The sequence below is a fragment of the Phycodurus eques genome, chromosome 9 (assembly GCF_024500275.1).
Source record: "Phycodurus eques isolate BA_2022a chromosome 9, UOR_Pequ_1.1, whole genome shotgun sequence".
Taxonomy (NCBI): Eukaryota; Metazoa; Chordata; class Actinopteri; order Syngnathiformes; family Syngnathidae; genus Phycodurus; species Phycodurus eques.
In genome coordinates, this window is record NC_084533.1 from 26,958,709 (window position 1) to 26,983,118 (window position 24,410).

General features: G+C 41.4%; 1 protein-coding gene across 2 annotated transcripts in view; it reads right to left on the bottom strand.

Annotated features, from left to right (window-relative positions):
• Positions 1 to 1,844: 1,844 nt before the first annotated feature.
• Positions 1,845 to 24,410, bottom strand: part of fgfrl1a (fibroblast growth factor receptor like 1a) — a 37,660-nt gene continuing 15,094 nt past the window's right edge. For both annotated transcript variants that reach the window (XM_061686335.1, XM_061686334.1), the window contains exons 3-8: positions 22,974 to 23,246; positions 8,778 to 8,837; positions 6,204 to 6,506; positions 5,575 to 5,747; positions 4,118 to 4,298; positions 1,845 to 3,764 (exon numbers count right to left, since the gene is read on the bottom strand). In XM_061686335.1, the coding sequence (XP_061542319.1) occupies positions 3,355 to 3,764; positions 4,118 to 4,298; positions 5,575 to 5,747; positions 6,204 to 6,506; positions 8,778 to 8,837; positions 22,974 to 23,246 (1,400 nt within the window). In that variant the 3' untranslated portion in view covers positions 1,845 to 3,354. The remainder of the gene's footprint in view (positions 3,765 to 4,117; positions 4,299 to 5,574; positions 5,748 to 6,203; positions 6,507 to 8,777; positions 8,838 to 22,973; positions 23,247 to 24,410) is intronic.

Here is a 24,410-nt window from a genome sequence, read left to right on the forward strand (position 1 = left end):
AAAAAAAGGTGAGGGTGACAAAATAGGGGGAGTCTTTCAAAGTAGGGTTTCAAAGCAGGATTAGGATTCGAAATTAGGGTTTTAAGCAAGGACTAGGGTTTAAAAATCGAGTTTCAAAACGGGTTTATGGCTTTAAATTAGAGGTTTTCTAAGTATGAGTTCAGGTTTCGAGCCTGGGTTAGGGTTTCGAACAGGGGTTAGGATGTCAAGTTAGGGTTTCAAGTCTGGATTAGGGTTTCAAAATAAAGTTGTGCTTTCAAGTTAGGGTTTTTAAAACAGTTTTTGTTTTTAATTTATTCAAATGTGCCTTTTTTTTTTTTCTCGCCTTAAAAGGGTCTTAGGTTAACCTTTCAAATTTAGGTTTTAAACCACTTTTAAGGTTTCAAGAATGGGTTCGGGCTTTGAAGTGGGGTTTTAAGCCGTTTTTAGGGTTTCAAAATTGGGTCTCAGATTAGGGTTTCCAAGGAGGTTTTCATTCCTGCGTTAGTTTCAAACTGGGGTTTCAATTGTGGTGAAAGGTTTCAAACAAGCATGTGAACAAAAAGATCAAAACTGCTTGTTACTGGTTGCCAGTTGTTGTGCTGTATTCAGTTGTATCGTAGGCTACTAGATATTTACCTCATTATAGTAGAGTGTTCATAAGTTGTTGTTTTTTTTGTCGCTGATATTGTCGCTGAAAAGCATCCTAGTCCTTTGAAAACGTAGCAATATAATTCGAAGCGTCTGAAGGTACCTCAGCGCTGCGCCTGGATCGCGTCACGCTCTCCGACCGGATGACCGCGTGAACAGCAGTCGTATTTCAGTGACGGAAACTCGTGAATCACCTCCAAGAGAACGAAAAGAACCAGACCGGCGAAAGACATAAAAGTCGCGCGGAGGGCCGTGACTCTGCTCAGGTGTCGACATCTCCGACGTTCTTATCTCAACGCGGGAGCGTCGTCCTCCTCTTCCTCCCGTCGACTGAGGATGAGGAGGACGGGGAGCGGATGCGCTGGATGGACGAGCGGCGTCAACGTCTCAGATAAGACGGAAAATGATTTGCAGAACAGGACGAGAGGAGAAACAGTCGCCTTTGATTCGAGTTTGACGCGCAGTAATCATCAACGACAGGCTGCAAAATACCAGTGGACGGACCAGTTAGGGTTTCAGAGCAGGCATTCTTTTTCTCATGGGCCACATTCTAGTTACAGTTTCCCTTATGACTGTGAAACCATAAACATGCTTCATTCTCATCCTCATTCTCTTATAACATATACGCCGCAACTTGATGGATAACTAGTTGAAATCAGAATTGGGGACGATAGTTTGTTCGACTCAAGTTACTGTAAAAAGGGGTTTCGTAACAAAAAAGAAATGCTTACAATATCTAACCGGTATTTATTACACATGACAATTTGAAATTTGAGATTTTTTGCGAGAATCATAGAAGCTGACACACGATTCGCTATCAGGAGTCACATAAAAGGATGTGGTGGGCCGTATCTGGCCCCCAGGCCTCGAGTTTGACACCTGTGGTTTAGCGTAACCCGAGCCAAATTTCCCCGTTGTGGGACTAATAAAGTGATCCCATTTTAGAGCCAGGGTAAGTTTTCAAAGTAGGGTAAGGCTTCAAAATCAAGTTTCAAGACACACTTCAGCTTTCCAGTTTGGGTTCCAAATCCTGGGTTCGGTTTTCAAGCTAGGTCTGCAGTTTCACAACTTCCTTCGGGTTCGAATGTAGGCTTTCAATCCTGGTTTAGGGTTTCAAAGTAGATTTAAGGTTTCGTAAAGGTTATAATGCACATTTATACTCAAGTCCAAAATGCAACAGATGAACTTTTTTTTAATTTTGTATTTAATGGCAACGATTAATATGCAACAAAAGATAAACTGTACAAGATTGTCCATACAACGAATATCCAAAACATCTGCCAGCACTTATAAATACCATATCTTACAAAGATATATATGTACATACATACACAAATACACACGCACACAAAATGAACTCATGCAGTATAATGCCCAATGAAAATAAATAAGAAATGCAATTATTTTTACCCAATGTTGAGGCAATTAAAAAAAGATTGAAATCACTACTTTGACTATTTAATAAAAAAATAAATTCACTTACATACATACCAGCGGTAAGTGCACATTAACACGTTGGTCTATAGTGGCGGCAGTCCGTTAGTTTTCAACATAACATGAGCAGAAATAACAACATATGGTAATTGTAGAAATAGCATCACAGGTTTCAAACGGTATAAACTTGATATGCGGTGAGCTCAAAGTGAACGCACGCACTCTGTGGCCAAGTCATTAGGTACAAAATACGCTGAGATGGCTGAGAAGCCAGGGCCGAGTCATCACGCAAAAAAAATAAAAATCAATCAATAAAAATCACAACTTAGCGTTGTCCATCCATCTAAGTTTAAAATTTGTTAGCAATCAGAAAAATAATTATAATAAGACAAATTCCTCTTTGCAGGAACCTTATAAATGACTACAATTCATGTAAAATGGGAGACTTCCTGCGTTTTGAGTAAGACTTTTTGTGGGTCTACTCACGCCTACCAAAATTTCATGTTTCCCCCACTGATTTGGGGGGGCTGAGCTAAAAAGAAAATCAGGTTGAGTGCAACCGAGCCAAAAATGTCAGCTTGGAACTAAAATGGCTGACTTCCTGTCTGTTTTCATTTGAGACTTTTTTGTGGGTCTCCTCATGATAGACACGCCTACCAAAGCAAAACTGCTTCGGGGGCTGGATTTTCCCCCGAAAAAATCCACCAAAGTGTTTCATCCTTAATGTTAAGTCATCAACCTTCGCTGGTGGACTTCCTGTTTCTATTCGGACATGCCTTCTTGAGACTTTTTGTGGATCTACTCATGATTGACACGCCTACCAAACTTCATGTTACTCAGTGACACTGATTTTGGGGCTGGATTTTCCCCCAAAAATTCAACAAAGGGACGAGTTCGATGGTGTACCAAATGAAATGTCTACTGAGTGCTATGCAGCGTTCAGCAGCCTTTTTCTTCCTTCTTCTCCTCCCGATGAAGCACATGTAGTTGCTGTTTCTTTAACTACATTGACATGAAACTATTGACATTAACTGCACATTATTACATTGATACAATATGAAGAAGCACGCTAAATGCTATATAATCATATCTGACTATATACAGAAGACGCAAATGTTTGAAGGCCAGTACACGGGGGAACCGTTTATTCCTCTATAGTCAGCTTTTTAAAAAATACTTTGAGGGACTTTTGATTGTTATTTAAAAAAAAAAAAAAAAATCTCTCTTTACATTCTTCATTGTGTTCCAAAATGCACTAAAGTGTCATGGGTGTCGTTTATCCCTCTGCTGCTAACATTGGTAGTGAATGTGCTGGTGTTGGTGCACTTTGCCATCCACGTGCGAGTGCGTGTGCGTGTGGATGTCGTGCGTGTAGATTTGGGGGTACAGCTTAGAGGAGGTCAGCGGCTGGTTTTGGCTCTGGTGGGCTACGTAGTCCTCGTAGGACAGGCCCTCCTTGTCGGCGCCGGGGCACACTCGCTCCCGGCCCGCCACCGGGAGGCGCTGGGCAGCGGGGAGGGCGGAGGAGGCTTGGGAGGAAGACGAGGGGGCGGAGGAGGGGCAGGAGCGTTTGGACTGGCAGCACCAGAGGAGGGCGGTTCCCAGGACCAAGGCCACGCCTGCCGGTATCCCGATGATGACGGGCCACGGAAGGCTGGGCGAGGCGGCGGTCGGGACTAAGTTGTTTTGGGGCTTCGCATCTGCAAAGACATAATCCAGATCAAATCGCCACTTTTCGGGAGTCGCTTCTTGAGAATTTTGTTGTGGGTCTACTCACAATAAATGTAAGAAAAAATAATTCACGCTGCTAAGTCAAACTGGCTTCCGGGGCTGAATTCTGGGGATTTGCGTGAATGGCTAAACTGGCCGCTTCAAACCAAAATGGCTGACTTCATGTGTCTCTTCAGGCATTGGTTCTTGAGACTTTTTTTGTGGGTCTAATCATAATATACATGTATCCGAATTTGTGTGTTGCCAAGAGACACTCAAATGTTAAAAGATGGCCTTGCTCGGACCCAAATAAAGGAAATTGACCCGTATACGGACAAAGCACCTGGCAGCACGGTGAGGTAGGCGCTCCTGAAGCTGTATCCCATGGTGTTAGCGCCCAGGCAGATGTACATGCCTGCGTCCTCCTTCTTGGCGCGGGCGATCAGAAGCTTGTTGAGGTACGAGCCGTCGGGCCGCGACCAGACATCCCCTGTGGGCAGGACCACATAGTGGTGGTCCCCCACCTGAATGACCACACAAAATTTATAACGTCAGCGTGGCATACGTTTAGACTATTATTTGGGAACCACGGGGCCTTTTTAGTATTTTTTGTTTGAACAATGTTACCAAAACATCGACACAGCAACGCACTGCAATTTGTATCGTGCATGCCAGGCCAGTAGGTGGCGATGTCACGTCGTAGCATACCTGTGCCGCATTCAAATCTGGTGGGAAGTAGGAAATGTCCAGTTCTGACCTCAAGGTAAAGTCAACAAAGAGTCATGGCTGCCACAATAAGGGCACTGAGCATTGGTGGTACATTAAAATACATTTCTACGTATCTAGTTGTATTTATTAGATTACTAAAAATATTGATAATTTTTTTTTGGGGGGGTCTGGGGGGGGGGGGGGGGAATTTGAGGAATTTCATTTTAATCCGATTTTTTAAATAATTATTTTATTATATTTTATTCTTTTGGTTAAATTATTTACCACTTACTAATGAATTATTAATTTCTTTTTTAAAAATAATTGTATTATTATTATTTATAAGTATTAATAATTTATTATTAACTATACTGTTTGTTTTAAAATTTTAGTTTAAAAAGTAACATTATTTTCACGATTAAAAATATTAGCATTATTTTTTTATTAAAAGACAAGTGTTATTTTGAGTTTTTATTATTTTTACTATTATTTTATGTGTTCCAAACTTTGTTTTATAACATACACATGCAAGTATGCTTCCATTTATTTAAAGTTTTATGTAAATTCTTCAGTTACTTTTTTATTTACTTTTGTAATATTTACATGTTTTATTATATTTTTTCGTTTGTGTTTTTATTGAATTTATATATAACCCTTCTGTTATGTTTTGGATAAAATCGACCCATTTTTTTTTCTCTTTAGTCTTTTTATTCTATATGTTTTATAACATACGCCTGTACGTCCGTTTCCATTCATTTAAAGTTTTATGTACATTTGTATTATATTCTTCAAATACTTTTTGAAATGTATTTTGGTAATATTTACCTTTGTCATTCTTTTTTTTTAAGCTAGTGTTTTGAATTGAATCGATATTTAATCATTTCTGTCTGTTTTTATTCACGTTCAATTGAATGTGATCCGAAACGGCCCATTAGGGCCTTGACATGCTCGCTAAATGTCGAGACGACAAAGGCTCCAACCGGACGGCAGCGACATGACGTCACCCCCCCCCCCCTCCCTCCCTCCCTCCCTCCCCCACGCCGGCCGGGCTATGCGATGTACACGTAGGGCGCGATGCAGCGCCGCCCGTACCTCCAGCGTGGAGTTGAACTTGCTCTCGTCGCCGGCCTCCACCCGCTTGAGCCACTGGATGACGGGCTTGACGTCGCTGCGCACTTTGCACTGAAAGGACGTGCTGCCGCCGTAGTCCACCGTCGTGTTGACCGGGTGAGTGCCCGTGAGGATGGGCTTGGAGTTGGTGCGCTCTGTCCACACGCAACAACATTCGTTATCTCACTCTCAACCGCTTTCATGTACATCATTTTTTGGGGGGGGGAAATGTGTCATTCGTTTGGCTTGTTACAACGCTGCGGACTATTCTTGCTGCTGTTCCAAAGACACTAACATCATCATCGGTGTTGTATATTTTCATTTGGAAGAAAGTCATGGAAAAAATCCTGAGCAAATAAAAAAAGATTTTTTTTTTTTTTTTTTTTTTGTAATCCCACTTGACCTAAAACAGGAAAAGCTTAGTCTGATTTCATGACAGACCGTAAGAAGAAAAAAAAAAAAAAAAAGCATGTCTTATAATATATTGTGTGTAAACGTTTGGTTCCATTTTCTCTTTACTCAGTATTGTTGTTATTTTATTGTCAACAGATGATGGAGACCATTTAATGATACGTAGAACGCCGCTGACTTTTCTGTGGCGTAGGACTCACGTATGACTTCCACTTTGTAGGTGGCGTTGATGTGTCCCGCTCGGTTGGACACGTGGCACGTGTACTTTCCGCTGTGCTCCGGCGTCAGGTTCTTCACGCTCAGAGTCCACTTCTTCCTCTTCCCGTCCTCCTCCGGGCCGCCGTTTTGGTCGTCGCCGCGGCCCAGCGGCCGTCCGTCCTTCAGCCACACGATGTCGGGCCGAGGGTCGCCGCTGGCCGCGCACTTGAGGCGCACGGAGCTGCCCACTGGCCGGGCGATGACGCGCTTCCTCATCTTGGCCGGCTGAGTGAAGCGAGGACGCACTGCGGGAGCGAACGGAGGCGAGGGTGAGCCAACTGGCGGATGGCGTAATCCAATCAACGGACTTTGTAGAGAGAGGAGAGTCATTCTTTTGATTGGAAAGTGTTTGAGCAACTTTTTTTTTTTTTTTTAAATCCATAATTTCAAATATGTGTATTACAAAATAAAAAAAGATTTTTCAAAAACGTTTTTTAAAACAATTTTGAAGATTGATATTTGAAATAAACAATATCCATATAAATATATTTATGTGTATTTTTCAATGGTTTTAATATCTATAAAAATTGGTAACAAATGAGTAATTTACAAAAATATATTTGAGAAACAAATTATTTTTTTACTTTTAATATCTTTACTAAATAAAGGTTTTTAAATTTTTATTTTCCCAAGCATTTCTAAAAATATTTTTTTAAATATAAAGATATTTTTAGTAAATACTACATTTTTATATTTCCCAAGCATTTTAAAAATATTCTAAAAATGTAAAACTAATTCTACATTTCTTTTTATTTTTCAAATTACTCATTTTATTTTTAATAAATAAATATTTTTCAATGTATTTTTAGAATAATGAAATCATTGCCAAAATACAAAACAATAATCCATCCATCCATTTTCCATACCTCTTCTCCTCACTCTGGACAAGAGGTCGGGTACACCCCGAACTGGTCGCCAGCCAATCGCAGGGCACATATAAATAAACGACCATTCGCACTCACATTCACACCTACGGGCAATTTAGAGTCTTCAATAAACCTAGCATGCATGTTTCTGGGATGTGGGAGGAAACCGGAGTGCCCGGAGAAAAGCCACGCGGGCACGGGGAGAACATGCAAACTCCACGCAGGCGGGGCCGGGATTTGAACCCGCAACCTCAGAACTGTGAGGCCGATTTGCTAACCGGTCGTCCACTGTGCCGCAGAAAACCAATACAAGAGAGATATTTTTAACGAAAATACATTTTCATTTTATAAAAATATTTGTTTTATATATTAATACTTGTAAGTTTTTTATTTATTTATTTATCTTATTTTCAATGCGTATTTGATGTTTTTTTTTTTTTTAAATAAATCATTGAAAAATCTTTGAAATGAAAATCATTGAAAGATTTTTAATAAACTAATGATAAAAATGTTCAAGTTAAAAAATGTTAAGTGAAACAGAATTGTGACATAAATACATTTAAAAATGAATAAACAAATATTTTTGAAAATATACATAATAATAATAGTAATCATAATACTTTTAAATAAATAATACATAAATAAATAATCAAATACACCACTGACGCTAAATTCCGATTTGAGATGGTGCTTGCAGTTGAGAAAGGACGAGAATTCTCTTCCTTCTTTAGCCCCCAGAAGCCGCCCATGAAAACTTCTTGCTATTATTGCAGCGCCGTGTAAACAAGCAGGCGGAAAGAGTTATGTGGCACATTCTTATAAACGGCTCCGCGCCGGGCCGGATCGCACAACAAACATTCCCGAAAAGGCTTTCAAGTCTGGCCCCCTTTGTGCCCGTCGGCCCGCGGAGGAACGCTACCGGACGGCCCGAAATGATCTTAACCAGACGGGCGGAGGAGGCGGACATAAATCCAAGAGGAAAAACATACCAACGATTCAAATGCAAATAAAACGGAGCAAAGAGCAAAAGATTGATGTTGCACAACATGAATTAAATCAAAGGGGAGGTGAGCAAGGAGCAGACGGAGAGGGAGGTTCACGGCGAGGTCAGAAATAAAAACGTGTTTTCTGCTTATCGCGTCAGCATACGAAGGCACGACGTCACCAAATCATTGCGCCTCGAGAAAGCGTTCGTCACGGCCTGTGATTTGAGGTACGACTCCATGTAGATTGCTGCAAATATATTTTTGGGCATTCTCGCTTACGAACTTTGACCTTGGTCGATCACGTTAACACGAAAACACAAATGAATCAACAAAGCAGCGAGCACCTTGCTACCTGTCCGTCGAGTTTAGAGCTGATCAAATAAAAACGCCGGGAAAATGAAGGGGATGTCGGGTTTGACATATTTGACCTTTGACCTGAGGCTTTATCCACTGGCGGATGAAAAGCTACGTTACGTACGAACAGACATGCAAAGCCAAAGGTATTGGGACACCGTTCTCAATCTATCAATGGATGCGAATACATATTAATACATATTATTAATACATACATGCATATTAAGATAAAAGTATTAGGCAAAGAAATGTACAGAAATTAAAGCTTTGTTCAAGTTTTTTTTGCGATATCTTCTTTTCTTGTCATTACCGAGCTTCCCGGTGAGCTCCGGAATGTGTTCGGAGTCGCCCGTTCCAGCTCCAGAATCATCTGGAATGACAGAAAAACAGAAACATTCACCAGAAGGAATACTTGCATATCATTTCATAAGGAAATTCATACATTTGGAGGAAAATCAAAATGCGCTTTTAATTGATTCTAACAGAGTACATCATCAAATGAAGTTGATTTACGTATATAATCCAGACGAATCTTTATTTTTTAAAATGTGATCATTCTCAAAGTGCACAAATAAGCAAAAGAAAATCTAAAACCGACTTTTAAAATATAATCAAAGTAAACAAATAATTTGAAAAGTATTTCTAAAACAAATACCAAATTAAGTTGCCTGGATTCTACCCAAAAATGAGCAATTACATAATTATTATAATAAATGCATTATATAATTTATTTTAAATAAACCGCATTTTGGCAACATTAAAACAATAAAATATATTAAAACCAACAAAGGCAAGCATAATTGAAATACGTACATATTTTTTAAATAAACACATTTATATTTTGTGTATACTAACTAATATGAAAAAAATAATTAAAAGTAATATTTGTAAAAATAATAATAATAATAATAAAACTGTACAACTGGCTAGAAGGTTACAGTTGAGTGATCACCAGTTACAAAAGTAAGCAGAATTTTAAAAAGACTCAAATAATTCATACAAAATAAAATACAATTAAAAACATATTTCAAACATCCACCCATCTAGGTATAACGTAAATAAATAAATACATAAGCGAGAAGGTTGCAGTTTTGGAATCATCAGTTACAGAAGCAAGGAACGCGCACGCACGCACGCATTCATTCATTCATTCAGGTTTCCAGGCGTGCAAACAGCTGCGAGACTATATTCTGTGTGTGTGCGTGTGTGTGTGTGTGCGTGTGCGTGTGCGTGTCCAGGGGGCCAGTATTTTCCTAAAGGGTCGTGTCCTTCCAGGATTTAATACAGAGACACGGGATATGTGGACACAACCTCTGTCAGAGTGTGCGCGTCTGCGTCTGCGTCGGCGGTCGCAGGCAGCCACCGTGACGCGACTTTGCGGCCTTCGCGCAGAACCGCCAAACCGCAGGTTTCGTCTAATCAAAGTCACACTTCGGTGCTCAAAGCGTAATAACAAACAAACGGGATTCCAAGAGGCTCTGAGACCTTGCTCAGGTCCGAACAACAATAATAGTAATGACACAACAACAACAACAATAATAATAATAATAATAATAATGACAAAGCAGACAATTTCAAGACAGCCTTCCCACTTTTCACCTTGTGCTCAGGTCCTAACAATAATAATAATTTAAAAAAATATATATATATTATTGGATCATTGCTCGAGCCGTGATCTACTTTAGGGTCATCGCACCTCCACAAAATAATGACAACGACATAACAAAGTCATTTCATGAGAGGTTTCGTATTCCGTGCTGGGGCCCTAAGAACAACAACAACAAAAAACAAAGCAATTTAAAAGTATCTTTGTCGTGCTTGAGCACAATAATGATAACGATGAAGAAACTAAGCTACTTCAAAAAGGCCTATGAGCCTCGTGATCAAGCCGTAATAAGAAACAAGATGATTTCAATAAGGCGTGAATGGCACGTTTTACGATTGACTTTTCTTTCTTTTTTAAAATTGAACCTGAACTTGCTAAAATGCCGTTCAAACTATCATGTCAGCGACCCGCAGCGTCGTCTGCGAACCCGTTTCCCGATTTTGGTCACGTGACGTACGCAACCATCGCGGGGGCTAGCTGTGACGTTGCCCGTAATGGCGGCCCCCAGAAATGGATGAATTATTATGTTTAATCCTTATTTCGTGTACGCAATATTAATTCAGAATACCGCGTTTCGATTAGTCCACATATTCTTGCTAAGTGACTCTCTGTAGTGTGTTTTTTTTTTTTTTTTATGTCTCAAAAGTATTTGTTGTCAAAATGGCCGTCTATCGTGATAGGAGAGCGGCTCCAACTACCGGAGACAAATTCCTCGTGTGTTTTTTGACATACAGTACTTGGCGAATAAAGAGGATGCCGATTCTGATTCTGATCAAATAACAATGACTCGCCCATTATAAAGAAACAAAGTTTGAGTCGAATCCTGGGACTTCGGTGCAATTTTAAAAGCGCTTAGCTTAGGCACCTCAGAAAAATAAACATGGCGGGCATGTAGGAGCAGAGAAAAGTGCCGTGTCATCAAGACGACGACCAAGCTGTGCTGAGCAGTCAGACGCGGTCAACTTTTCCTCTTGCACAAAAGCTTTTACAACGCAACCTTGTGCTTAGTGCGAATGTGTGCGTGTGTGTGTGTTCTCAGGTGAGCCTACGTCAACATGATCCAATAAATCCTCATCTAATCAATCTCCACGCCTTTTTTCGTCTGCGCGTGAGTGCGTCTCCTGCACACTAAACAATACGCTTCAGAAAAAACACTCAAGGTGTGTGCACGTGTATGTGTTTAACGCCAAGTTTAACGTTTTGTATTTCCTTGATGTCGGTCGTACCGAGGTTTGATCAGGTGCCATGAGTGGACTCGTTGCACTAATTACATCCACCTGCATGTGTGCGCGCGTGCATACATATGACATCATCGACACGGCATCAAGTGCCAGGAAGACCGGGTGAGGCACGAGACTTCAAATTCCCCCCCTTCCCAATTCTCAATGGTTTCCCCCAATGGTGGCAAGTTCATCACACTTTTTGGAGAGCCTCAACATGCCTTGTAAAGAAAAGTTGGAAAAATATGATCCGCCAGACACCAATTTCGCCGATCAACACAAAACTGGGTGAACATGGCGACCGTGAAAGGACCCCTGGCCGGAATCGAACAAGAAGTCTGCCATTTTTGGCTCGAACTGTCCAGTTAACATGAATTTGAATTTGAAAAATTTGCCCTCGACACCGGTTTCACCCATTGACACCAAATTCAGGAAAAGGATGCACGAAAAAGTCTCAAAAGCTCGTGCCGGAATCGAAGAAAAAAAACAAAATAAATCATAAAAATCTGCCATTTTGGTTTGAAAAAGCCATTTTAGGAACAATTCAGGCGAATTAAAAAAAAAATATCCCAACATACCAGCTTCAACATAGGACAAAAAATTGGGTGGATGTGTGCATCGACACACCAAAAAGTCTCAGGGTCTCATGCCTGAAATTGAACAGAAAGTCAGTCACTTCGGTTCGAAGCAGGCATTTTGGTTGAATTCCAGGACTTCTTGATGAACTCCATCTATGGAATACTTTCAAATGTGTCCCCGATGGAAAACTAGGATCCAATACAAATAGGGCAACTCGAAATTGCTAAGCTTTTTTTTTTTTTTTTTGCCTAAGCCATCTAATGCGGGTACAGCAAAGTTTAACGAGTTTGAGGAATTGCCACGAAAATCAACAGATTATTTCAAGTAAAACTATACCGTAAATCCCAATGTGCTTTTCTGCCGCTGACCCTGGCCCACCCGTAACAAGGCATAAAATGAAAAATATTCCCGCTCGGGGAAGGATAAAATATCCAAGCCTGTTCCTGCGTGCTTGTGTTTCAGTGGCCTTTCCTGGGGGAAAAAAAAAATATATGAAAGAAAGAAAGACTTGCATTGTTTCCACGCAACAAACCTTTTATTCTCACGTCCGTGCAGGATTGTGCAAATACACGCGTCTGATTAGCGTGCCGCACTTTTTACGGCAGACTCCGGATCTGTTTTCCATCACTTACTCACTCACTTGTTTGGTTTCGCACGTCGCAGCCAAACTCAGCTGGTTTGCGCTCAGCCAAGACGTGGCGATAATATTTGCAAGTGCGTGTGTGCAGGAGTTGTGTGCAACCGCCGCACTGTAATGCGCGTGTAATCACATTTGTGGAATGCGTAAAAGAATAGAAGGAAAACAAAAGGCACACAAGTGATCTGTAATTGTGGTCTTCGAGTCTTTACAAACCTCAACCATGCTTGGTTGGACATGTTTCAAAAGCAACAGGGCTCTCGCTGAAACATCAATCAAAGTCAAATTCCTCGCGCACAGTTTTTCATGGCGATTTCTCAAAGCGCTTGCGGAACTCGGGCGCATTCCCCGCCCACATTCGACGGCGTTGGAGCGAGGGTAGGATCGCCGCTTCCGATTGGGCCTCCCTCGCTTGGGTGAATTTCCGAGTCGGAGGCGAGTCGAAATACGAGCCCGGGAGCATACGAGCAAAACTGGTGTCGTGGGCTAGTTTTTTTTCCACTTGTGTAAATAACCAAACTGACACTGAAATGGCTGCTGCAACACAAAGTAGCTAACTTCGTGCGTCCTGTTATTTCCGACATGTCCCCCAAATTTCACGTCCGTTGGTTAAACTTGGTGTAGGGGGCAAATTTGGGGAATTTGTGCGAATGGCCATATTGACCTTAAAATGACTGCTTCAAAAAATAAATGGCTGACTTCCTGTTCAATTCCAGGCACGAGTCCTTGAGACTTGGAAGTATGTCCTGTTATGATAGACACGTCACATTGAGGGGGCCCCCCAAAAAGGTGATTCACTCATTAATTAGAAGAAGAATAACAACCAGGCATTCCAAGAGGACCCAAAATATGGATACGGACGTCATGCGATGACCTCACGTCCGCGACTCAGGAGGGCTCTGAGGTGGTGTGTGTGCGTGCGCGTGTGTGTGTTTGCGTGTCTTGTTAACCCACGCTTATTATGTCATTACTGGCAAACAATACCGGGGCCTTGGTTCTTTACGTTTACAGCCTGGCATGGTTCAGCTAAAAGGATCACATACTGTGCTGGGAATCCATATGAAACATGATGCTATTTAACAAACAAAACAAAAAAAACAGACACTCAACACATTGTCAAGTTTATCCTGTGTAAATAATGTTGAAATAAACAACGGGGTTGATGTTGGCAGTAGTCGTTTTGGCTCAGTTGTCGTGTGTGTTTCAAAATAACAACAGTCCCGAAAGGCTAGCTTGTAGCTATACTGTAATATTTGTTTTCCATGGAACAAATGGTCATCATTTGTGCGTCTACCGGACTCAAAAATGGTGTCTCATTCTGAACATTTCAATTCCAGACGTTCCTCAAGGAACCAAATCCACATATTTCTGGGAAAACATTTGTGTGTCGACTCGACCAAACAATCGGGTGTCATTTTTGACATTTCAAATTCCGGATGTTCCTGAAGGCACCGTATGCGCGTCGGGCTGGGAAAGGGGCTGCTTATTGCTGGAGAATTTGTAGTTTTGAAATGTGTTTGTTTGTTAAGAGGTTATTTCCTGTTCCGTGGAGGTTGGCGTTCCAAGTAGATGAACGGTACCATGGGAAGAATATTCCACTGTCCTGATACGTAATATCGTCAATCTGGTGTTAACGTTCCATCGAGCTGCATTCTTTCCATGACCAAGCGAGGGCGACGGTCGCGCTTAAAATAGTATTTGCGGGCGCAGTTCAGTGAAAATGTAAGGAATTTCTCTGGGTAGGGTGATATCCCCCTTTTTTTTTTTTTTTTTTTTTCGTACGATGGTGTAAATCGGGGCCCCGGGTGCCCATTGCTGTACATGTCACAGGGGGTGAAGAAGGCAGGCTGGTTTTCTGTTTTTATATTTAGACTTTGGCTCCGACCTCCAAAAAAAAAAAAAAAAAAAACTCGTCACGCCCCCAAAATAGATCAAGGTCGACGGGATCAAAGTGGCGCTGTGCCCTCAAATAGAAGCCTCGCTTTTCCCGTCGGGATGATGAAAAATGAAAAATAAAAAAAAACGTCGGATCGTAATTGTAACGAGCTCAGTTCATACACGCACGGACATCAGAGACCTAGCTGCTGAGCTTATTTCAACTCTCTTGCTAACCAAAATAGCAGCACCACTAAGGCACGTAAAGAGCGTCCGCTTGAAGAAATGAACGCCTCCATCAAATGACCCAATGTGTGGAAATACAGTACACTTGTTTTGCAGTGATTGCATATTATTGTATTTCCACATCTGCAAGAATGCCACCTGTGTGTGTGTGTGTGTGTGTGTGTGTGTGTGCGTGTGTCAGCTGCCGCCTGTGTAACTCAAGCGCACATCAAGGCAGCGCTGGAATCAAACAATCTTCCGCGTCGCCGCCACGCGCCCACCGCCTTTGAACGCACGTACCGCTTTCAACTTCTAATCAACGCCCCGTTGCTCCCCCCCGCCTCTTGGCAGCCTCCCTGACCGCTTTTCTTTATGCTACGATGTAAAGAATATGGGAGATTGTTGTCACACGTAGGCCGCATCCAGCACTTGCCAGACTCTCCCAAAGCTCCTTTGATGTTGCCGCAGGGCTCCCTGACCGCATTTCTATATGTTATACTGTCGGAAGAATATGGGAGATTGTTGTCACGTGTAGGACACCGGCCAGTACTCGCCAGATATTCCTTCAGTACATTCCATGTTGCCGTAGGCCTCTTGGCAGCCTTCCTGTCCACTTTTCTACATGCTGCACTTGAGGAAAAACAGAGGAGATTGTTGTCACATGTAGGACACCAGCCAGTGGTGTGGCAACACCGCAGTGGTTTTTGTTATCATGAAGACTAGCGGATGGCTACTAGTAACGTTGTCAATTAGCGCAGCGAGTCCGCCGCGCTCGTAGCGGGCACATCGCCATGTTAGCCATCACCTGAGGCTAAGTGGCAAAAGAATCAGTCTTAAGTGGCGCAAGGCGGGCACGGGTCCAACACACTCGAGCACATTTCAAAGCCTCTCAAGTGTCAACAATAACACAAGTGCGTGTTTGCACAAGTGCGCGCGTCGGCTTCCGTGATTGCCCGTGCATGTACTGCGTGAGCGCGTCTCATCGGGAATGCGCGGCCCTGGTTTTAAACTTCAAAGACGCGTTGGCATGCCGCAGTGCCAGGCGTCACGCTGACAACTTTTCTTTGATCAGCAACTCTTTACAACAACGTCAAATCTAAAGCCAGGCGCTCATCGCCGCAACGCCAGGACTCGACTTTGCTCCACACAAACCCTTACTGCAAAGACTACTACTACTCACGCCAGCCTCCCTGACAAGAACGGTGTACTATCCTGGATGAAAAATATGGGAGATTGTAGTCACGTGTAGGATATTAGCCAGTTTTCTATATGAGGAAAACAGTAGATTGTTGTCATGTATAGAACACAAGCTCCTTCGATGCTCCAATGGGCCTCTTGGCAGCCTTCCTGAGTAATTTTCTAGTGTTACACAACAAATGAATAGAGGCGACGGTTGTCACGTGTAGGACATTAGCCACTACGTACCAGAATGTTCAGCAGATCCTTCGATGTTGTCGTAGGCCTCTTGTTAACTTCCCTGACCACTTTTCTATACGCCATATGAAGAATACGGCAGATTGCTGTCCGGTGTAGGACACAAAGACAAGAAATCTCTGCGGCTTCTTCAATTTTGGTGTAGGTGTCCTGGCAGTGACCTTACAAATTGTTTTTATCCCCTAGCCACCTCAACTGTGTCCCCCCCCCCCCCCCCCCCTACATATAAATGGGTTCAATATGAATATTTACTCTATACTTTGTTAATTTATTTTAAAAAAACTAAGCAAAAACAAAAAACAATTAAGCCATCTCCAAACAATTCATTTTTAGTATCATGAGTTTTTTTTCACAATTTCTTTCCCCAATATTTTCACAAGATTAAAGAAAATATATGAACATACATTTTATTTAAAAAGAACGATTATATATTACCCATATATCTATCTTTAAACAAACTGAATTCGTTTTTTTTTTGTTTTTTTTGTTTTACCTTAGTGTACTAAATGTATATTTAACCAAATACAAAGAATGGAATAAAATTAAATACCATTTAACATGAACATTTCCTCTCTAAAAATGTTTGTAACAACATTAGATTTGGCTAGAAAACAATAACCCATGGCTGTTTTGTTTAGCTTTTCTTGAGCTGTACGCAGGCGAGAGGGGGCGCCCCCCTACAGTTTTTGGTGCCTCTGCAACACTTGGCCCGTAAATGTCGTTAGGAGACAAAAAAAGCATCCTACAAAAGAGGTGAACAAGACGGAGGAGGAGGAGGAGGAGGAGGAGAAGAGCTCTTTGATGGATGCCGACAAAAGTTTGTAAAACTTCAAACGGGCTCTTTTCTTCATCGTTCCGCACTCTTCGCCCTCTTCTCCTCCAGCTTCGTCTTGTTGGCTAATTGTCCACCGGGAGCGTCTCGGTGGAGGAGCGCGGCGGCCGCATGACACAATAGAAGCAGCACACTCAATCTCTGCACTAATGAGGAGAAAACTCCTCGAGAGGATGAGAGACTGTCAATAGACGACTCGATTGTGTGTGTGTGTGTGTGTGTGTGTGTGTGTGTGTGTGCGCGCGTGCGCGTGGGTGTGTGCTCAAAGCCAGTGTGTCGCTTAGTCAAGGACAGTGGAACAAAATTTCCCCAATACAAGTAGAAAACAAAGTGAACCGCTGTTCATAGCAAAAAGCGCAGACGTTTTTTTTTTTTTTTTTTTTTTTTTTTAGCTTAAGGGCAACATTTTATTTTTAAAAACACATGGGCCAAGTGATTTGTAGAGGAGGTTAAAAAGAAATGTGAAATAGCTCATTTTAATACGATGGTATCATTATATATATTTTGTACATTACCAATTATTTATACATGTATAAACTATAACATTTTATGTTTTAAATGCTTTAATATTTTGTATTTGATCATTTACAATAAATATATCAACTGTTCTGCAACAATGAATACAAAATGGGAAAAGAAATAAAATGAAAGAAATACACGTTTAAAATAGTTTTTGTAAAATGATTTAAATTGTGTTCGTCATAATTCATTTCATTATAACTTACCAATTTTCAACATTGTTGAATGTGCAATATATATACATATATATGTAATTTAAGTTGGTTTAGTTTATTTTGATATTTTTCTTTCATTATTTACAATAAATCAAATAATTGAGTGAGATAAATGAATAGAAAATAATAAAGGCATGTAAACCATAATGTAAAAATGGATTATATTAATAATAAAATAATTCACTCTTTTTAAATGTTAGTAATTCTAATTTAATTATAATTAACTAAACTATGTTTAACTCATTCAATTATGTTTATTTTCAAATTATCTTTGAATTATAAACAAAAAAAAAAGTATTTAAAATATGCAATGGTAAAAAATGTAAAATAATTTACTCTATCCTTAAAATAATTATATTTTTTTATATAAATTATCATTAATTTAAATATATATTACCAAACATCTATTTCATACTAATGTTTGTTTTATCATTTACAATGATTCAATTCAAATCATTCCTAACTGAGATAGCACATTTGAATTGACCAATTTTAGGGGGAAAAAAATGAGTATAAAAATCGAGATCTGAACTTGACTAATGAGAGACACACGGCCGCTCACCTCACGTAACAATCGCAAGAAAACGTCCGGAGTCGACCGCGCGAATGCTCGTTGAATGCTGAGATTTCACTCTGTGCTTATTTTGCCCAAATTGAACAACCTCAGGGGTGTTCCACTTAAAGGTTCCGCTGAGAAATGATTTTGTGTGGGTGTATGTCGCGAACAATAGCTTAGCACGTCTAATCCTCCGGGCTGCATAATAGCCACTAAGCTGTCCATTCGCAAGGACGTGCTGTGATCAGACACAGCGCCCCCGACCCGCATCTTTTCCTTCCTTTTAGACAAGCACCCAATGGGATGCTGTTTAGAAGGTGACTAAAAACTAAATAGAATGATTTGCAAATCTTTTTCAGCCTCTATTCAATTGAATACACTACAAACACAAGATATTTTATGTTCACGCTGATGGACGTTCTTTTCTTTTTGCAAATATTCTCTCATGAGAACGTGCATGGCAATGAATGAGCATGTGACGAAACTAAAAAGTACGTGGCTAAGGATGTTCAAGCATTTTCTCTCCTGTTGCTCTCCAAAGAAGAGGAAGAAAATACGATTCTATACCAATTGCTCATACAAGATACGCTCGGCTTCGTCGTAAAATAACGCACAAAGCATTTGAACCGAAATGAGCTAACGCTATTTCCGCTCAACTGTTTTCGACCGCATTTGCAGTGCTGATCCAGCAGCTTCGATTAGGGACAGTATCGACCAACTCGAGCGTCTGTGCTTAGCGTTCGTCACGTGATGCCATCTACTGCAGAAGGTTCTGCAAAAAAATTCAATAAAATAAGTCCATTCTTGACTTCTTTTCTTCTTTTCTCCCAGCCCTGCCTGCCGTCTCTTTTAGCGGCGGTGAAACGAGGCAGAACCAGAGGATGTGGGACAGACAGGCGTGAAATGGAGGTCTGACCCCCCTCGTTCACCCAGAGAAGCGTGTTGAGTCAAAGCGTCCGCGTGTGTGCGCGCGTGTGCGCCGACATACAACGTTGCCTTCATTCCGCTCGCAAAAAACATCATGTGAAATGTGACTCGGCCTGCGCGCTTTGTTTCATAGAAGCCGGCATGTTTACATCTTGCCGTCGTCACGGTGGCTCCAGGATTTCCGCCCGCGGGGACCGCCTCTGACCCGCTACAGGGGCCCCGTGCCCGCTTCCGAGACTACAACCGCACTAGCCCCCCTTTCACACTGAGCCGGTGCCGGTGTCGGCACCGCAGCCGCTCGAAGCTGGAAAAAAGTAGCGTTAGATTAGTACCACGTCTTTTACGGTAGGGGGGGGGGGAAGGAACCAAGTTAAGAACCAATTAAAAACTGATTCAAGAACCGGGTCAAATAACAAGTCGAAGAACAGTTAAAAAAAAAAAAAAACAGGCAAAGACCAGTCAATAACCATGTCAAAAATCAAGACAAGAACCATGTTGGGAACCATTTAAAAACAAGTCAAAAATCCAGGAAAAAAACAAATCAAAAACCAGTAACAATCAAGCCAAGAAGCTCAGCAAGAAGAAGTCAAAAAGCAGGCAAAAAGAAGTCAGGAACCAGTCAAGAACAGAGTAAAAAAAAAAAAAAAAATTTTTTAAATATCAAGAACCACACCAGTGCTGTTCGGGTGGTAACGTGTCTCCATGCAAGCGGAATGTAACGGAACTAAATAACTAACTAACCCACAGTCATTAAAAACACAACCTCTCGCCTGGCTTGGCTAAGGAAATAAAACAATCAATGTCACACTGAGACATGAACAAACGTAACAAAATAAATGTGTGTGTGTGTTTGGCTCCAGCGCTTAAAAAAAAAAAAAAAAAAAAAAAAAAAAAAAAAAAAAAAAATGTTCGCTCGCTGCATTTTTCTGCCATTAGCGAGGGCAGCACCACGTGTAACCTGAGCGCAAGAATTCGCTGCTCGTCATAGTGAATACACACGCATGCGCGCACGCGCACATGCACCCCCACGCACACACACACAGTGGAGAGCGGTCCAGATGGTCCACTCGGCTTGTTAGAAGGTGACTGCATGACAAAGTGAGGTCGGGTTATTTGAGCTGCTTTCTATGCACTGCACAATCACACACACATACCCATACGTTTCTGCAGATGTGTGTGTGTGTGTGTGTGTGTGTGCGCACGCGCATATGCGAGCGCATGACTCATAGCAATTAGCCTGCAAACCATGGCCACCTTTTGCATCGGACGAGCAGCAGATATTTCAATTCATAAAACGAAGAAACTTGAGAGTCGGGGAAAAAAAGAAAGAGGGATGACGAAGGTGAGAAACAGAGGTATTGAGGACCTGGAGACAGAAGGACGGAAGAACTAAAAACCTGGATGACGGACGTAGGGTGAAGGGACATGGGCGGAGGTATAAAAGGTTGGGATTCCGAGAGATTGAGAGCATGAAGAACTCACGTTGGACTGTTTGTAGGGATGGTGGATGGTAGAACGAAGGAACTGGACTATTCAGGTATTAAGGGCCTGTAGGCAGAGAGACAGAAGGACTAAAGACCTGAAGGGATGGGGGACAGATGGATTTAGATATAAAGGGACAAGACACCGAGGGGTTGAAAGCCCGAAGAACCGGCGGGTGATTGTTTGGAGGGATGGTAGTTAGTAAGGTGAAGGAACTGGACTCTAGCGCTAACAAGGAATTGGGGTCAGAAGGACTGGACCTGGATAAAGGAGGGGTGAAGGACTTATGGGACAGGAATAGAGGTATAAAAAGGATGATGTAACACCAAGAGACTGAAAGCCCAAAGAACCGGAAGAGGGTCGTTTGGAGGGACGGTGGACGGTAAAACGAAGGAACTCCTCGGACAGTCCGACTTGAAAGACTGAAGAACAGACGGATGTTTCAAAGAGGGACGAAGGAACTGGATCATTGAGCTATTAAAAAGGACAAAAAGTGGAAAGTACGGAGCGCTGGTAATGTTCATCGATCTGCAACCTGATCCCACATGTTGGTTTTTATCCAGTGGACAGCTGCAGTCTCACTTGGGACAACGTCAGCTGGAAAAAGCATAAAGCGCAACTCGTAGACCGAAGCAACAATTCTACGGCGCATCTGGACAGCATCCGCAGGGTTCGACTTTCCCCAACATTTTATGTGACAGCCTTAACGCCGAAATTGAATACGATCATTTCGTCCTCCAAATTCTACCCGCAACATCGCATCGCGGCGCGCTGAACAAACATACTTTTAACGGCGTTGTGTGCAGAATTTTAGGAATAAGTATCATCCATTTTGGGAAAGGCCTGTAACGTACCGAAATGTGGAAAAGGTTCGGCGCTGCGAATACTTTTGCGGATGCACTGTAAGAGGTGCGACGCTTTCAGGACCGGCTCGGACTGTCTCTGCTTGTACTGTTCATGTCGCGACGGTTCCAAGCACATGTCGTGCGTTGCGGGCCAGCTGATAAATCCTCGCAAACTGCTTCCTTCTTTTTTTTTTGGTTTGAATTGTTTGAAGTTTGAATTAATCAAGAAATGGAGAAGGAGCTAAATGTGTAACGTGTTTATTGTGAAAAATATGGGAATTTTGCAATATCAAGTTGAAGTTGGGATGGTTTGAATGAGTCAAGAAATGTGGAAGAAATTCATTACATTTACATTGTTATTGTGGAAAATGCGGGACTTTGGGGAATGTGGTGAATAGTTCCTGAAATGTTCGGAATGTTGGGGAATGATTTGAAGAATGGCTTGAACCGGTTGCGAAAAAGGGGAACCAGGAGATGATGCGAAATGTCTCGTAATTTGACAATTCTACTGTGAAAGTTGTGGAATTTGGTGAAGATGAACACTTTGAAGTTGGAATACAAAAGATGAGGAACTTTGTTGTCGAGAGTCTACGGAATGTGAAAAAATTGTGGGGAAAGGGAGAATTTTTGGAATGTGGAAAACTGGACCCCCGGATGTTCTGAATTGGCACTTCAGCATTCGCACAACTTGGGTCTGCCATGTTCCCATGTGCGCGCACGCAACGCACGCACGCTTCCGACAAAAACGCGGTGAGCCAGCGGACGCTGCGATGCAAAACTGAGATAATATCGACAGGAATGAAACGGCGGTCGGAGGAGAGAGAGCGAGACAAACAGAAGAGGGAAGAATAAATGGTCGGGCTGAGATTTGGAAGAGTTAATCAGGCTCATTATGATTATTATTATTAGTAGTAGTATTATTATAATAGAAGGACAACACAAGAAAAAGAATAGGCCAGGCGATGGGTCCAGGCTAACAAGCAACCAAGACAGCAGCTGTACGCCTGCATGTCCAATATGGCAGCTGTTGTCACCCCGAAGCCACGCCCCCAAACACACACACACACATCCGGAGTGCTTGTACATGCATGCGTGCCATTTGCAGCTATGTTGTTTACGTGTAGGCGCAACATTTAGATAGCAGCGACGCATAGTGACGGGCAGAACAGTTAAATGCTGTTCCGCTAGCTCGGTGGTTCGCAATCTTTTTCTGCACCACAAACCAGTTTGGCGTGAAGCAATATTTTTCTCAGACTGACATAGAAACAAATAAAAACTAAATATGAAAAATGCAACTTACCATTACGCTGAATGTAGTTGTTATAATTACCGTAAGTCCCATCTTGGGGTGATGTGATGTAATGACACCATCGCATTAAAAAAAAACGACTCGAACATCTGGCGGTCATTGTCGTCTCAAACATTTCGGGTTCAGGGACCCCTTACGGGATGGAAATTTTGCAAAAGACGCCCTCATAATCCAGATGACAATAATGCATACGGGAGCTACCATGCGCTCCCCGAAATGTCATAGGAATGGAAAAACTCACTCACCGATGATGATGAGCGTGTAGTTGACGCTGACGCTGCCGAATCCGTTGGTGGCCTTGCAGACGTACGCGCCGCCGTCGTCCGCCTCCACCTCTTTGATGCGCAGGGCGTGCCGCAGCGCCCGGAAGCGCGTCCAGCCGCTGTGGATGTTGCGGCCGCCCTTGGTCCACATGATGAGCGGCGGAGGGTCGCCCTCCACGGGGCACGGCAGCTTGGCCGTGCGGCCCAGGCGCACGCTCTGGCGGTGGGACACGCGCTCCGACACCCTGGGCGGACCTGGATGGAGAGACACATGAGCGTTGGGGACCTTTTGAACAATGTAACATCAAAGACATTACGCACAACAAGTACTCATAATACAAATTTCAGGTCATGTCACTCGTTAAAGTTCCCCTACAGTATAATAGTTAGATTTTTAAGCTATTTTGTATGTTTTTAAATCCTTCAAATATTTGTGTACTTTTCATGCAATATACTTTTGGGTTTTTTTTGTCAACTATTTTTTGTGTAATATTTTTCCATTATTTCTCAGAAATGTTTTCAGGTATTAAAGCGTTTTTTTCTCTCTAATATTTGTGTATTCTTCATTTAATACTTTTAGCTTGATATTCTTGCTTTTTTATCTAACATTTGTGTATTCTTCATTTAATATTTTCCGTCAAATGTTTTTGTAACATTTTACCAAATATTGGAGTATTTTCTTCTAAAATGTGGGTATTTTTTTCATCAATTGTTGTATGATTCTTTTTAAAAAATGTTGTCAAACATTTTTGTATTTTTATCTATTACTTGTGGAATATTCATTTAATATTTTTGTGGGATATTTTGCCATTATTTTGTCAAATGTTTTTATTTTGGACAGCTATTTTATGTATTATTTGAAAAAAATTTGTTTGCATTTTTATCTCACATTTGTTCATACCTCATTTAATATTTGGTAGTTTTATACTTATTTATTTTTAACTAATATTTGTTTCAGTTTATACTTTTTAAAATACATTTACATTCTGTCTAATATTTGAGAAGTGTGTATGTATTGTATTTTTCATCTGTTTTGAAATCTTGTCCAATACTTTTGTATTTTTTGTTCATTTTTCTAATTGTGTAAGTTACATCTAATATTTCTGCATTTCAGTATTTAAGAAAAATAATTTTGTAGTTTTTCTTTCAAAAATTGCTGTATTTCTATTTACAGTATCTAAACATTTATATTTTGGTTTTAATGGACTTATGGTTTCATTCAATTCTTTATTCTAATATTTATATACTTATTGTTGTATTATATTAATGTATTTTAATTTTTCATTCAAAAATTGCAGGACAGAAAATGAAAAAATAATAAATAATCATAAAACTAATTCACTCTCCTGCAAAATGACAAAAATGAAGTTAACCCACTGTAGTTCTCGGTAGCTCATTTTGTACTTAACTGCAGGGGGC